General features: G+C 45.2%; 1 protein-coding gene across 1 annotated transcript in view; it reads left to right on the top strand.

The window, feature by feature from the left end:
* Positions 1-2,785: 2,785 nt before the first annotated feature.
* Positions 2,786-16,059, top strand: part of LOC103657892 (integrin alpha-D) — a 31,553-nt gene continuing 18,279 nt past the window's right edge. Inside the window, exons 1-6 of the mRNA XM_040635028.1 lie at positions 2,786-3,240; positions 8,991-9,096; positions 11,346-11,449; positions 11,579-11,649; positions 11,776-11,890; positions 15,334-15,464. Of these exons, the coding sequence (XP_040490962.1) occupies positions 3,210-3,240; positions 8,991-9,096; positions 11,346-11,449; positions 11,579-11,649; positions 11,776-11,890; positions 15,334-15,464 (558 nt within the window). The 5' untranslated portion in view covers positions 2,786-3,209. The remainder of the gene's footprint in view (positions 3,241-8,990; positions 9,097-11,345; positions 11,450-11,578; positions 11,650-11,775; positions 11,891-15,333; positions 15,465-16,059) is intronic.

The following is a 16,059-nucleotide window of genomic DNA, read 5'->3' as shown; positions in this document are numbered from 1 at the left end:
ACTCGACCATTCTCTTACACCATACACAAAGATAAACTCAAACTGGATGAAAGACCCCAATGTGAGACAGGAATCCATCAAAATCATAGAGAAGAACATAGGCAGTGACCTCTTCGACATCGGCCACAGCAACTTCTTTCAAGACATGTCTCCAAAGGCAAGGAAAACAAAAGCAAAAACGAAGTTTTGGGACTTCATCAAGATAAAAAGCTTCTGAACAGCAAAGGAAACAGTCAACAAAACTAAGATGCAACCCACAGAATGGGAGAAGATATTTGCAAATGTCTTATCAGATAAAGGGCTGGTATCCAAGATCTATAAAGAACGTCTCAGACTCAACACCCAAAAAACAAATAATCAAGTCAAAAAATGGGCAGAACACATGAACAGACACTTTTCCAAAGAAGACATACGAATGGCTAACAGACAAATGAAGAAATGTTCAACATCATTATCAATCAGGGAAATTCAAATCAAAACCACATTGAGATACCAACTTACACCAGTTAGAATGGCAAAAAATTGACAAGGCAAAAAAGAACAAAGGTTGGAGAGGTTGTGGAGAAAGGGTAACCCTCTTACACTGTTGGTAGGAATGCAAGCTCGTACAGCCACTCTGGAAAACAGTGTGGAAGCTCCTCAAAATTTAAAAATAGAGGTACCTTATGATCCAGCAATTGCACTACTGGGTATTTACCCCAAAGATACACTTGTAGTGCAAAGGAGGGCCACATGCACCCCAGTGTTCACAGCAGCAATGTCCACAATAACCAAACTGTGGAAGGAGCCAAGATACCCTTCAATGGACAAATGGATAAAGATTTGGTCCATATGTACAATGGAATATTACTCAGCCATCAGAAAGGATGATTACCCACCATTTGTATCAACATGGATGGAACTGGAGGACATTATGCTAAGTGAAATAAGTCAAGCAGAGAAAGACAATTATCATATGGTTTCATTTATTTGTGGAACATAAGGAATAGCATGGAGGACATTAGGAGAAGGAAGGGAAAACTGAAGGGAGGAATTCAGAAGGGGAAACAAAGCATGAGAGATTATAGACTCTGGGCAACAAATTGAGGGTTTTAGAGGGGAGGGGGTGGGGGGATGGGTTAGCCCGGTGATGGGTATTAATGAGGGCACATATTGCACAGAGCACTGGGTGTTATACGCAAATGAGGAATCATGGAACATTACATCAAAAACTAATGATGTACTGTATGGTGACTAACATAACATAATTATAAAAAATTAAAATAAAAACCCAAAACAAGGTGGCTCTCTCATTTTGCATTCCCAACAGTAATGTATGAAGGTCCAGTTTCTCAACTTCCTTCCCAAACATTTGACATTATCTGTTTTTTACTTATAACCATTTTAGTAAGTGAGTCATGATTTGCATTTTGATTATGATTTTGATTTGCATTTTTCCGGTGACTGATGATGTTGAGCACCCTGTCATGCGCTGCTTATTGGTATATTTGTTGATGAAAAGTCTATTAAAGTATTTGACTATTTAAAAAAAAAGAAGAAAATTTGTACAGACCCATAACCAGGAAAAGAATCAAATCTGTATTCAAAAATATCCGAACAAAGTAAAGTCCAGGGCCACATGGCTTCCCAGGGGAATTTTACCAAATATTTAAAGAAGAATTAACACCTCTTCTTCCCAAAGTGTTCCAAAAAATAGAAAAGGAAGGCAAACTTCCAAACTCATTCGATGAGGCCAGCATTACCTTGAACCCAAAACAAGACAAAGACCCCACCAAAAGAGAATTACCAAAAAAGGCCAATATCCCTGATGAACATGGATGCAAAAATTCTCCCGTTTAACGAATGTTAAAATAGTAAATAATTAAATAGTAAAATATCAAGGGTTGAATGTTAAATTTGCAAGTGTTAGAAGTTCCCTCCCCACCTCATCTGAGGCACTCACTGTCCTATTTCTATCCTCATAGATTAGTTTTGCCTATTTGTATGAGAGGAGCCCTACCTTACGCAGCCTGGTGTCTGACTTCACTTCCTTATGACAAAGTTGAGATTCATCCCTGTTGTTACGTATATCCGTAGTCTGTTCTCTTTTATCACTGACTAGTCAGCCTATTGTATGACTACTAAGCCTTTTTGCCCATTTGATTATCCATTTATCTCTCTCTTTGTGAAAAAATGGATTGGGTAGAAAAACCATGTACTTTATTATTTTTTTTATTATGTTCAATTAGCCAACATATAATACATCATTAGTTTTTATGTAGTGTTCAATGATTCATTAGTTATGTATAACACCCAGTGCTCATCACCACACATGGCTTCCTTCCTTAATACCCATCAGCCGGTAACCCCATCTCCCAACCCCTCCCTTCTGTAACCCTCAGTTTGGTTCCCAGATTCCAGAGTCTTCATGGTTTGTTTTCTTCTCTGATTTTCCCCCATTCAGTTTTCCCTCCTCTCCCCCTGTGGTCCGCTGTTGGTGGGTATCCATTTATCTCTTGATGGCATCTGCTTTTTTAAATAACACCTCACTTATGCTACCCCCGCCCCCCAACACTGCTATCTGAGGTGGAGGTCTGCCTCTCTCCAGGCTCATATTCATGCAGTGGGGCCTCTGCCGCCCTCTGTTTCACCCCTTCCACTTCTTTTTTTTTTTTTTTTTTTTAAAGATTTTATTTATTTATTCGACAGAGAGAGACAGCCAGCGAGAGAGGGAACACAAGCAGGGGGAGTGGGAGAGGAAGAAGCAGGCTCATAGCGGAAGAGCCTGATGTGGGACTCGATCCCGTAACGCCGGGATCACGCCCTGAGCCGAAGGCAGACGATTAACCGCTGTGCCACCCAGGCGCCCCCACCCCTTCCACTTCTATGCAGCTGGTTTCTGAGGCCCCAGAGGGGTCCCGGGTCGCCCTGGGTACCAACTGGGTCTCAAGGACTGGGGGAGGGTGGTCTTCTGGGAAAGGCAGGCCCTGGAGAAGGAAGCCAGATCTACAGAGGTGGTGGTGGTGGGAGAGTATAGGGGATTTTCCCCAACGGCATCTTTGGCCTCCTGCCCCTGCCTCTGTTCTATGATTAACCAAGAACTTCCTGACTGTGCTCCTCCTTCTGTTACTTCAAGGCCCTGAGTCAGTATTTTAACTCTCCCCCAGGGCACTGCGTGCCCTTCAGTGCTCTACTGCTCCTCTCTTCACTTCTCCAATGCTTGCTCAGTGATGGCTTTTGGAATTCTGCTTCTCCTGGGCGGTGAGTGGAGACCCTCAGGGTTGGGAGAAGCCTGGTGGAGCCATCTCTGTCTGGTAGGGTAGGCTGGGGCTGGTGGTTAGCTCATAGAGCTCTCTGGAGGAGCTGAGGACAGGGGAGGGCCCTAGTGTCCAGAGCTTGTGTGGAAGGAGGAATGGCCTGGAATCAAGGGACGGTCATGACCTGAGCAAAGATGAGAGAAGATGGACTTGTAGGCTATGTTTGGGTGGAGGATGAGCTCCCTCTCCACGATTCCTCCTGTGGGGGTTCTGGTGTGTGTGGTATGGGGGACAGGAGTCTGCCCCAGGGCCCCAGGGGGAAGGCCATAGGAGTCACTGGGGGGGGGGAATATTGGATATCACCTCTTTGGTCCCCCATGTCCCTCAAGTTTTGATTTCAGGTACACTGTCCTGCTGCCAAGAGAATAGTCTGAAATCAAAAACTGTATCAGGACCACATTCGTGTGTCATTTGAAATCATTTGAATGTCAGTTAAAAATCAGATTGAACACAAAGTCCAGATTGTCAGCTTCTCTTGAGAAATGGGACTGTCCGGAGCTCTGAACACTAGAGCTTGGTAACGGCTACTTCCTTTAAAAGAGCCCAACCTGTAAGTGCCCATAATTCCCTGGTGCTCACACCTATCCACATCACTCACTGATGTCACCTGTCTGGCCTCTGAGGCATTTGAGTCTGAGACACTTGTCACCCTCCTACTTGTCAGGTCGTAGAGTCTGTTTTCAGACTCAGACACAGATCATTCTTTGAAAGGAAGATGTAGAGAGTTTGACCTTTTCTTTGCTAAATTGAATGCCTTTTATTTCTTTTTGTTGTCTGATTTCTGAGGCCAGGACTTCTAGTACTAATAGTGATGAGAGTGAACATCCCTGTCCTTACCATAAGGGAAAAGTTCTCAGTTTTTCCCCATTGAGAATAATATTCACTTAGATGGCTTTTATGATGTTGAGGTATGTTCCCTCTATTCCTATACTTTGAAGAGGTTTAATCAAGAAAGGTTGCTGTATTTTGTCAAATGCTTTTCCTGCATCAATTGACAGGATCAGATGTTTCTTGTCTCTTCTTTTATTAATGCGATCTATCACATTGATTGATTTGTGAATGTTGAACCACCCTTGCATCCCAGGAATAAATCCCACCTGGTCATGGGGAATAATCCTTTTAATATACTGTTGGATCCTGTTGGCAAGGATCTTGGTGAGTTTTTTGGCATCAATGTTCATCAGGGATATAGGTCTGCAATTCTCCTTTTTGGTGGGGTCTTTGCCTGATTTTGGGATCAGGGTAATGCTGGCCTCATAGAATGAATTTGGAAGTTTTCCTTCTGTTTCTATTTTTTTGAAACAGCTTCAGTAGAATAGGTATGATTTCTTCTTTAAATGTTTGGCAGAATTCCCCTGGGAAGCCATCTGGCCCTGGACTTTTGTTTTTTGGGAGATTTTTGATTACTGCTTCAATTTCCTTGCTGGTTATTGGTCTGTTCAGATTGTCTATTTCTTCCTGTTTCAGTAAGGTCTTGGTAGTTTATAAGATTCTAGGAATGCATCCATTTCTTGCAGGTTGCTTAATTTATTGGCATATAGTTGCTGGTAATAATTTCTAATAATTGTTTCTATTTCCTTGTATTAGTCGTGATCTCTTCTCTTTCATTTATGATTTTATTAATTTTGGTCCTTTCCCTTCTCTTTTGGATAAGTCTGGCCAGTGGTTTATTGATCTTATTAATTCTTTTAAAAAGCCAGATTCTAGGTTTTTTTCATCTGTTCTACTGTTTTTCTGGTTTATATTTCATCGATTTCTGCTCTAATCTTTATTATTTCTCTCCTCTTGCTTGTCTTAGGTTTATTTGCTGTTTCCTCTCCAGGTCCTTTTGGTGTAAGGTTAGCTTACGCATTTGGGATTTTTCTAATTTTTTTCTACTGTTTTGAGAGAGGCTTGGATGGCTATGTACATCCTCTTAGGACCGCCTTTGCAAAATCCCATAGGTTTTGGACTAATGTGTTTTCATTCTCATTAGTTTCAATGAATTGTTTAAGTCCTTCTTTAATTTCCTGGTTGACCCATCCATTCTTTAGTAGGGTGCTCTTTAACTTCCAAGTGTTTGAGTTCCTTCCAAATTTCTTCCTGTGACGGAGTTCCAGTTTCACAGCATTGTGGTCTGAACATAGGCAGGGGATAATCTCAATCTTTTGGTATCAGTTGAGACCTGATTTGGGACCCAGTATGTGGTCTATTCTGGAGACAGTTCCATGTGCACTCGAGAAGAATGAGTATTCTGTTGTTTTAGGATGGAATGTTCTGTATGTATCTATGAAGTCCATTTGGTCCAACGTGTCATTCAAAGTTCTTGTTTCTTTGTTGATCTTCTACTAGATGATCTGTCCTTTGCTGTGAGGAGTGTCAACATTTCCTACTATTAATGTATCATTATCAATATGTTTCTTTATTGTAGTTATTAATTGGTTTATATAATTGGCCTTTCCCATGTTGGGGGTCTAGATATTTACAATAGTTAGATCTTCTTGTTGGATAGACCCTTTAACTATGATATAGTGTCCCTCTATATCTTTTACTATGGTCATTGGTTTAAAATCTAAGTTGTCTGATATCAGGATTGCTACCCCAGCTTTATTTTGAGGTCCATTGGTGTGGAAAATTGTTCTCCGTTCCCTTGCTTTCAATCTGGAGGTTTTTAGGTTCAAAATGAGTCTCTTGTAGACAGCATATTGATGGGTCCTGCTTTTTTTTACTATCCAATCTCAAATTCTGTGTCTTTTGATGGGAACATTCAGTCCATTTACATTCAGAGTAACTATTGAAAGATATGAATTTAGTGCTATTGTATTGCCTGTAAAGTGCCTGTTTCTGTAGATTTTCTGTTTCTTTCTGGTATATGTGACTCTGGGAGTCTCTCTTCACTTACAGAATCCCCCTTAATATTTCTTGCAGGGCTGGCTTGGTGGTCACATAGTCTTTCAGTTTCTGTCTGTCCTGGAAGCTCTTGATCTCCCCTTCCATTCTGAATGACAGCCTTGCTGGGTGAAGTATTCTTGGCTGCATGTTCTTCTCATTTAGTACCCCGAATATATCTTGCCAGCCCTTTCTGGCTTTCCAGGTTTCTGTGCAGAAGTCTGATGTTATTCTGATGTTCCTCCCTCCATATGTAAGGAACCTCCTCTCCCTAACGACTCTCAGGATTGTTGCTTTTGCTGTAAGATTTGCAACCTTCACTACTGCATGTCAAGGTGTTAATCTATTTTTATTGATTTTGGGAGGTGTCCTCTCTGCCTCTTAGACACGAATGCTTGTTTCCTTCCCAGATTAGGGAAGTTCTCAGCTATGATTTGCTCAAATATGCCTTCTAGTCCTCTCTCTATCCCTCTGGATCCCAATAATTCTGACACTGGAACGTTTCAGGGCATCATTAAATTCTCCACGCCTTTTTTCATGGGCTATTAGTTGTCTATCTCTGTTTTCCTCAACTTCCTTCCTTTCCATAAGCTTATCTTCTAGATCACTTATTCTTTCTTCTGCCTCATTGACCCTAGCTGTTAGAGTATCCAGTTTAGACTGCATCTTATTCATAGCATTTTTAAGTTTGGCCTGATTAGATCTCATTTCTGCCCTTAGAGATTCTATATTGTCACTTATGCTTCTGTCAAGCCTAGCCATTGACTTTATGATTGCTATCCTTAATTCTATCTCTGACATCTTACTTATATCCATATCGATTAGCCCTGTGGCAGAGAACACTGCCTCTGGTTCTTTTTTTTTTGGTGTGAGTTCCTCCTTGTTGTCATTCTGTCCAGAGAATAATGGATGGGCGAATGAACAGGTCGAAAATATCAACCATGCCCCAAGCAAGATGCACCCTAGAAAAATCTGGAGTGGTTGCAAGCCACCACAGAAAAACAAAAAAGTCAAAATGAAACACGAAGATAAAATTTTAAAAAGGGGGGAGGGGAAGAGAGACTATAATCTTGCAGTGTGGACAAATCAGGGTGATATCCACCTGTCCCTGGGTGAATTTTGGTCTGTGTGTTAGAAGACACTACATCCCAAAATGGCAAGGAAAGTGTATATATATATTATATATACTTTATATACTTTATATATATATATATGACTATGAAATATAAGTTGGTATAATAAGCATCTAGGTGAAATGGGAAGAAGATATAAAGAAAAAAAAGAGAAAAAGAAAAAAAGGAAAAGGAGAATTTTATCTGAAAAGTAAATGAGTTGTGAGGCAACACCTGGAGTTCAATATACTCTTTTCCCCTGGTGTTCCAATTTTACTCTTGTGGGATCCATAGGCTTGTCCTCCATCTGTTCTTCCAGACTGTCTTCTGGGGCAGGGGCCTGCCCTTCTGTTTCTCAGGTTTCCCTGCCTGGGTGGAGTTGTCCCAACCCCCATCAGGGGGATGGGCTCAGGGCAAACTGGTCCTCTGTGTGACTTTTGTTCCCTGGAGGCTTTCTGCACCTCTTCAGAGGATCAGAGCAAAAATGGCGGTGCCCAAACCTCTGGCCAGAGCAGAAAGATCACAGTCTGCCCTTTTTAATAAACCCTCCGGGACAAACAGTGTCCACTTCCGTGTGCGCCCAACACTGCAGGCTCCTGTGGTGTGTGACCACAGCAACTCTCTCAGAGGTAGTCCCAGGGGCCTGGCAATGCCACTGACCTTTGTGACGCTAAAACCCTGAGTGGTGGCAGGCTCATGCCCGCACACCCAAAGCTCCAGGATCATGTCTAGGTGCTGCCCTAACATCCTTTCTGGGCTGCTATCGTCCTGTGAGTTTTTTCCAGTCTCAGGTGCGGGTTCCAGTTCTTTTCAGGCTGCTCAGGAAAAGAGCAATTACTGACCATCTTGGCTCATGGTTCATGGCGACCTGAGCTGAGAGTCGCCTCCTGGGCTCGCTGACTATATCCTGCTTCTCGGCTCCACTGCTCGGGCACTCTGCCGGTTCAGGCACTCCTGTTTGCTCTGTGACTCCTCGGATCCTGAGACCATAATGACCTACATAGAATTCTGCCTTTTCATTTCCAGAGCCCTTTGCAGAGAGGGATGTCTCTCACTAGAGCAGATTTTTAAGGGTTCCGATTTGGGGTGTTACATGACTTTCAAGGAGCCGGCTTATGGAGGCTCCCTCCCCCTTCTGTTTATCTTCCTATATCTTCTCTCGGATTCACAACTCCGCACACCCTACCTTGCAAAAAGCAGTCATTTTCCTGATTGTAGAGATCCAGATATATATTCTTACACCTCAGGCTGATTCTGTGGGTGTTCAAAATGGTTTGGTAGATATCCAGCTAAATTCAGGGGACCAGTGGAAACGGGGTCCCCTACTCTTCTTCCATCTTGCCTCCCTATCTGAAGTAATTATCAATCATGCCTCTTTCACTCATGGAAGGCCTCGTTAGGGGACATGCATGATCCAAGAGACCAGGGGGCGACAGGCTCAATTTCAGATTGTGGATATCCTTTGAAATGTCCTTGAGGGGACATTTTTCTGGACCGTCGCTCTTTGTAGTGGTTTGATTATTTCTGAGGGAGAGAGAGAGAGAGACAGAAATCACATAGATGGCAAATCAGGAAACAAAAGAAAAAGAGAACACCCTTCTCCTGGGTGCATGAGCTGGGCTGGGATCAAGATCCCAAGAAGTCAGGGGTCCAGAGGAGATGAAGCTTTTCTGACTGTTACTCCTACCCCCGCCTCCCTCTCCATATTCCTCAGTCCTGGCTTCTTATCATGGATTCAACCTGGATGTGGAAGAGCCCATGGTCTTTCAAGAGGATGGAGCTAGCTTTGGACAGAGCGTGGCCCAATTCGGCAGATCTAGGTAGGCCGTGCCCATCCCCCACCTCTATCCCTTCACTCTGCAGGCAAATGGCTGACCATGGCATGCTCAGGGGGTGTCCTGGAGGAAGGGCAGCATGGGCAAGAAGCCTGTCCCTCACTCCTCCGAGGCCCCTGACACCGCTACTACCAACTATTCACAATCCCAGGAGGGACCACAAACTCTGGACAAGACAGTGCTTCAGGACGGAGGTCTTGCATCTGTCCTTCTGTGACCAGTACAGTCACCCTTGCACTTGGAGTGATGTTTTGCAGCCTTCCTCTTGAAACGATGAGTAATTTAATCTTAGCATTTGTGTATTGTAAGTAAAATTGATGGGACAGTGGAGATGTGCTGGGGGCTTGGAGCCTTGGCTCACATGCAGCCCAGCCTCTGGGGGATGTTTCTCAGCTGCCACCCTCAGCCCGTGGCACGAGCTGAGCAAGGTCAGGGCTGGCTGAGACACAGGGTTCTCCCAGTCCTATGAGGGTTTGCACTACCAGGACAGGTAGGAAGGAGGACTGGAAAAAAAAAAAAGAAAAAGAAAAAAAAAGGAAAAAACCTTTTTTCCATGAACAAGAGGTCCCACATTTTTATTTCACTCTGGGACCGGCAAATTATGTACCCCGCCCTGCCTCCAGAAGCTTCCATTCTCAGGTCCCAGCGACAGGGACCCAAATGTTGAAGTTACCATGTGATGCAAGCATAACCAAAGTTTGGAAGGCATAGGAAGGGAGAGATCAAACCCAGGAGGGAATTCCACGAAGGCTTCACAGAGGAGGTGGCATTGGCAATGAGCCTGAGAATGCAAAAGATTCAGCTGGCCAAGAAGTAGCATGTTGAGGTCGCTGAGTTCTCCATGCACGTCCATCCCTCCTCCTCATCCAGCTGGCAGGCTGGGACATGGAGGCAAGTGGCAGGTGCCAGAGTTTTGCTTTTTGTTTGTTTGTTTTGAATATGGAGCTCAAAAAATGAAGTGCACAAAGTTTGAAAGGTCCAACTCAATGAATTTTTCTTATGTGTATCACCAGTAACTGCTGCCTGATAAAGGTGGAGAAGATCGTCAGCCCCCTCCCCGGGTTCCCTTGGGCCCTTCCCAATGATGAAAAACCCAACAAATCCAAAAATAGTCATTGCCCCAGTTTCATCACTGTCAGTTTGTGCTCAGGCCCGATTTAAAAAATACATATATGTTTATATACATAGACATATATATACATATGTTTATATACGTAAGTTTGGTTGACCATTGCTCACCAGTATTTCCAATGAAGTAAATAATATACACTGGATGGCATTCTGATTGCTACAAAGTTATTGTTTTTCCTGGTTTCTGCTGAATCGTAGCCCAAATACTGAAAAGTCTACGTGTGAGGAATGGTGGGGTACAGAAAAGCAAGCAGACCATCTTAAACAGATGTAACGTTTGTTCACCCATTTCGGCCAGCAGGTACCAGACTGCTGTGTCTCTATCATCTGTTTAGTTTTCTATCAACAATTCGTAGACACACAGGGATTTCAGCTTTCCATAAAGGGATAGCTTTCTAGAAAGAGCCTTTAAATACTAATTTAACGAGGCTTGCTTGTCTGATTAATTAAAAGACACAAACATTCATCTGGCTATCTCACCTGAGTGCAGAGGTTGTCAGTGGATCTAATTTTTTATGCAAGATTAAAAAATTCTCTCCTTTCAAAGAGTTTTGCAAAACTTGTTGCACTTCTATGACTGTAGATTTTGATGTGGATTCTGATACCGCTGCTTTAAATTGTCCCACTTAAATTATTTATATTTAAATTGTCCAGTTAATTACAGAATCATCGATTTGTCTTGATAACTTCTGGCTTTAGCAGATTTTCCTTGTAACTTGAGGTGATCTATTTCTCGGGTGGCTCAGAACAATGGCACCCCAAAAACAAAATGCACTTGCCCATGGTGGGGAAATGCTATTTTGTTTTGAATAGTTTTATTTTTGGTGAATGCTAAAAACACAAGAACACTCAAACCATTTGTATATATAAAGACACATCTATTTCTGTATACACACACACACACACACACACACAAAGTCCAGCACGGTCCTTCGGCATGTGTGGGGTAAAATCAGGCCCTGTTATTTGAAGCCTCATGAGTGGCAAATGCCAAGAGCTTCGCTCTCAAAGTCTCACTTCCTATTACACAGCGATACTTCCTCACCCTCAGCGTCCTGTGCCCTTACCCCTCCTGCAACTGTATGTCATGCTTGTGCCTTCAGAGTCGTGGTGGGAGCCCCCCTGGAGGTGGTGGCGGTCAACCGAACAGGACGGTTGTACGACTGTGTGGCTGCCACTGGCCTATGTCAACCCATCCCCTTGCACAGTGAGTGACTCTACCCAGGCATTGCGACCCTCAATCCTCCTCTCCTGCAGTGCCCCCTCCTTAGTCTCCAGCCCTGACTCTGCCCCCAAATGGGGGTGTGTCCGTGATCCTGTGTGTCTGCCCTCTCAGCACCCCCAGAGGCCGTGAACGTGTCCCTGGGCCTGTCCCTGACAGCCTCCACCGATCGCTCCTCGCTGCTGGTAAGTTTCCCTGGGTCCTAGGAGGGTGACAAGGGGAGGGGCAGGGGCTGGGGGAGGCTGGGGCTGGACAAGAAGAGTATGGAGAGCTCTGGGGGTCCCCTTGCTCATACAGGCCTCTGCCCTTAGGCCTGCGGCCCAACCATGCACAGAGCCTGTGGGGAGAATATGTATGCAGAAGGCTTCTGCCTCCTGTTGGGCTCCCAGCTGCAGACCATTGGGACTGTGCCTGCTGCCTGGCCAGGTAGGTCCCTATAGAGACAGCGATTCCATGTGAGTAAGAGCTGGCACTGAAAAGTGGGCGGAGCATGAGACCATGGTCTTGGCTTCCTGGGCCCTTGGCCCCTTCCCAGCAGCCTCAGCAAACCCAAGAGGGTCTGGGAGCACGATCTGGCTTGGCAGGGTGGGCAGCTCACAGCAGGAACTCTAAGCTCGAGGGGAGAAAGTTCTGATGGGGCGGAAGGGAGCCTCAGAGTGCTGGCTGTAGGAGGCATGAGGGTCTCACGGTTGTCCACAGGGGCAGGGATGCTTTTGGGGCTTTCAGAGGAAAGGCCTTGGATGGTGAAAATGTGGTGAGGGTGATAGTTCCAAGGAGCCCAGAGGGAGGCTGTTCTGGATCATTCAGTGCTGAGCTTCTAAGGGGAGCAAACCTTCTGCAGAGAAAGTTTCCAGAGTCACTGAGCAGCGTCTCTCTGAGAGTCAGTCTGATTAAGTTTGTCTTCTGTGTCCCTGGGGCAAGTGGCTTCATTCCCTGGGCTTTAATTTCCTCGTTGGTAAACTGGGTCTTAATAATAGGGGTGGTTACGAGGATTAGAAGATTTAATATATATACAGTGTTTAGACCTCTGCCTGACACATAATCTGTGACTACCGTTAAGACTGATCTTCTAGGGGCACCTGGGTGGCTCAGTCATTGGGTGTCTGCCTTTGGCTCAGGGCGCGGTCCCAGGGTCCTGGGATCGAGCCCCGCATTGGGCTCTCGCTCTGCTGGGAGTCTGCTTCTTCCTCTCCCACTCCCCCTGCTCGTGTTCCCTCTCTCGCTGGCTGTCTCTCTCTCTGTCAAATAAATAAATAAAATCTTAAAAAAAAAAAAAGACTGATCTTCTAGCAGGGATCATGTGTTTGGACTAGGAGGAGGAGATAATGGGCTCCAAGTCAGGGGGCCACTCAAGGTGCAGAGCAATGCTTTGAACTACAGAAGTCACGATACCAGGCATGGTGGGCTTTTAGGCAAAGGTGAAGTTGCAGCAGAAACACCTCCCACCCAAATTGTGAGAGCAGAGGCTACGGAGGGGATGGAGAGAGTGGAAGGTGGGAGCCCAGGAGTCTTGGGGGTACCATGACCTGCCTGGGATGTCTGTGCAATCAGGGTAGGGAAGTGTCATTTAAGCACTAGGAGGGAAGACTCTTCTAGATGTCTCCATGACTCATGAGGTGGGATGCCTGATGAGAATGGAACGCAGGCATGTAAGCCTGGTGTAGGCAAAGCAAGTGTGAGTAGAGGTAGAAGCGACTGGGTGCCAGACAATGCGTGTGCCTGGTGTGCATCTTACTGCACACTCACAAGATCCGGGGTGGTGGGCGGATTGATCCCGTCTTACAAGCAAGAAAACTGAGGCTCAGAGCGCTGAGTTCCTGCTGTTCAGAAGTGAGAGAGCAGAGACCTGGAGCCAACCTTGCCTGATTGACTTGGTCTTCTTTCCAGAAGGCGCTCAGCTATAGCCTGGTGCCTGCTCTTGGAAGCCCCGTGGAGACTTTAGTAAAAGGACCGAGAAACAGAAGAGATATTGTGAGGGAACTTGCCACTGTCGTGGCCTGAGAGAGGATATGAGGGGTGGTTTTGTGGCTCAACGAACCAAGTGAGCACAAGGGCAAGATGCAGGGATGGGGACCTTCAGCTACCCAGCTGGGGGGACATGGGGGGAGGAGGGGAGCAGTGCGGGCTTCTTGGCCTGCCACGTGGGGGGCTGAATTTCCTGGTCAAGAAAGCAGGCAGGGAAGTGGCCTTCCCCCTTCTCAGCAGGGGTGAAGCACCAGCTGGTTGCATAGGTGGGATGGGGGCGGTGTGGGGAGTGAGGAGAAAGTATTTTTGTTCGGTGGCAGGAGGCCAGCTGCCACAGTTCAGCCTCATGCCTCATGAATGTCTGTGGTGGCTGATCTCCCACCACCCTGGGAGCAACACAGGATGTGGGACACTGGTGGAGGTACCAGCTGTGTCCTTCACACGGACCACAAGCGCTTATGTGAGTTTGGGGTCAATGTGAAGTGTCTTATTTGCTTATGGGTGTAAGGTGTGATTTTCCATTATGGCGGACTTCACGAGGGGACGGGGGTATCTTTTTTTCAAGCTATGGTCTTAGACCAGATTTCCTGAGAAATAGACTCTGAACCTCATTTGGGATCCATAGTTCGGAGAGCGTGAAGGAAGCAGGACTGGGAAGTGAAAGGAGGTGGACTGTGATTGATCAGAACAGAGACTCAGCCAACCCAGAGGAGCTTGGAACATGGCTGGATGTAGGTCACCCCCAGGAGCAGGAGTTGTAATCTTGGGCAATGCATCTCCTGTGTTATCAACTAGGAGTCATCGACAGCTACTCCCTGTGGCTGATAATAAGGACTTCTGTCCTGAGAGGGATTGGGTCTTCTCGGTGGCAGACCTCAGCATCTGCTGCCGGTTGTTCTTGTGCCTGGAACAATGCCTGGCACGTGGTGATGATGGTCGTAACACCTAACCCCCATAACAGCTATGGGGGCCAGGCCCTGTCTTAAGCATTTTATGTACATACCAATACTTGTTATCCTACCCCATGTGTTAGGCACTATTATCCCCATTTTACAGATGGGAAAACTGAAGCCCAGGGGAGCTACATAACTTGCCTGAATTTACCACTAGTAGGTGGCGGAGCTGGGATTGGAGTCCAGCATGCTCAGAATGCACACTTGAACCACTTTGCTATATTGCCTTCCCCTTGCGCTCTAGGACATTCCTAGTGTGTATTGAATAAATACTTGTTGAGTAATTGAATGAGGAACCCATCTGGCCTCTGTCCTTTTCTTCTTTCTCCCCTTTCTAGGCCTTGCGGAAGGAGGGAAGCAAGGGACTCTGCAGGGTGGGAGTGGGGGTGCTGGGACAATAGATTCTTTTTTGAGTTTAGAACTCTTCTTTAAAATTAAGTTTTAATTTTAATTCCAGAATATTTACCAAACAGTGTTATATTAGTTTCAGGTGTACAACATAGTGATTCAACAATTCCATACACCACCTGGTGTTCATCACAACAAGTGCCCTCCTTAATCCCCATCACCTATTTAACCCCCAACCACCACCCCTCTGGTAACCATCAGTTTGTTCTCTTTGGTGAAGAGTCTGCTCTCTTCTTTCTCTCTCTCTGTCTCTCTCTCTCTTTTCTTTTCTCTTTTTTTCTTTCTCTCTTTCTTTTTTCTTTTTCTTTCTTTCTTCTTCTTTTTCTTCTTCTTCTTCTTCTTCTTTTTGCTTGTTTGTTTTGTTTCTTAAAGTATGGGGAACAAATTTGGGTCTCTTCTGTGGAAGATGTGGGAACCTGGTGGAAATTGATTCCTAGGCCCAAAAATGGCCCCTTACGTCTGTGGAGTAGGAAGGGTTTCTGGGCCCTGGGAGACAGCTGGGACTCACACAGGCGTCTCTGATTCCTTCCTCCTTCTCTACAGAGTGTCCAAGTCAAGAGATGGACATTGTCTTCCTGATTGATGGTTCTGGCAGTATTGCCCAACATGACTTTAAGCGGATGAAGGACTTTGTCAGAGCTGTGATGGGACTGTTTGGAGGCACCAACACCCTGGTGAAGACTGGGTCCCCGAGGCCTGGGGAGTGGGGTGGGGGTGGCAGCTGCCTTGGGGAGCACCAACCTAGGAGGAAGCCTGGTATTGCTGGGAGTTGGCTCAGTGCACCTGTGCCTGATGAGACTAGTGTCCTAGTTCAGGGCTGATTGAGCCCCGACCTGAGGAAACTCCCCCATAGCATTTAGTATGTCCCCACATGGCCTAGGAAATACAGTTTGACTGTTTAGAGGCATTGAAAGGATTGCAAAAATAGTTTTGCTATGAACGTAAACCAAAGGTAACTTGGCCAAATAATAAATGATTTCTTTATTATGATTTCCATGTAACTCTGATTCCTCTTATTAATTTATTTTCCAGTAATTAGTGTATTTGTCTGTAGAAATTCTTGAGCAGTGAGGAAATATAGTCTACAAGTTGATTTCACATGTTATGAAATTTTTAAAAACTCCAAGTTTAAGAACTATGGAGGTAGGAAATGTTATCCCTTGTAATCTCTGAAAAAAAAAAGCATCATTTGGTTTTGATTTTCTAGTTTTTTTTTGGGGGGGGGCTATGTTTCCTCTTTGGTTTTAGCCTCAGAAACACATGGAAAGT

Source organism: Ursus maritimus, unplaced genomic scaffold (assembly GCF_017311325.1).
Source record: "Ursus maritimus isolate PB19 unplaced genomic scaffold, ASM1731132v1 scaffold_2, whole genome shotgun sequence".
NCBI lineage: Eukaryota > Metazoa > Chordata > Mammalia > Carnivora > Ursidae > Ursus > Ursus maritimus.
The sequence above is the reverse complement of the archived record's forward strand: the minus strand, read 5'-3'. Positions and strand labels throughout refer to the sequence as shown.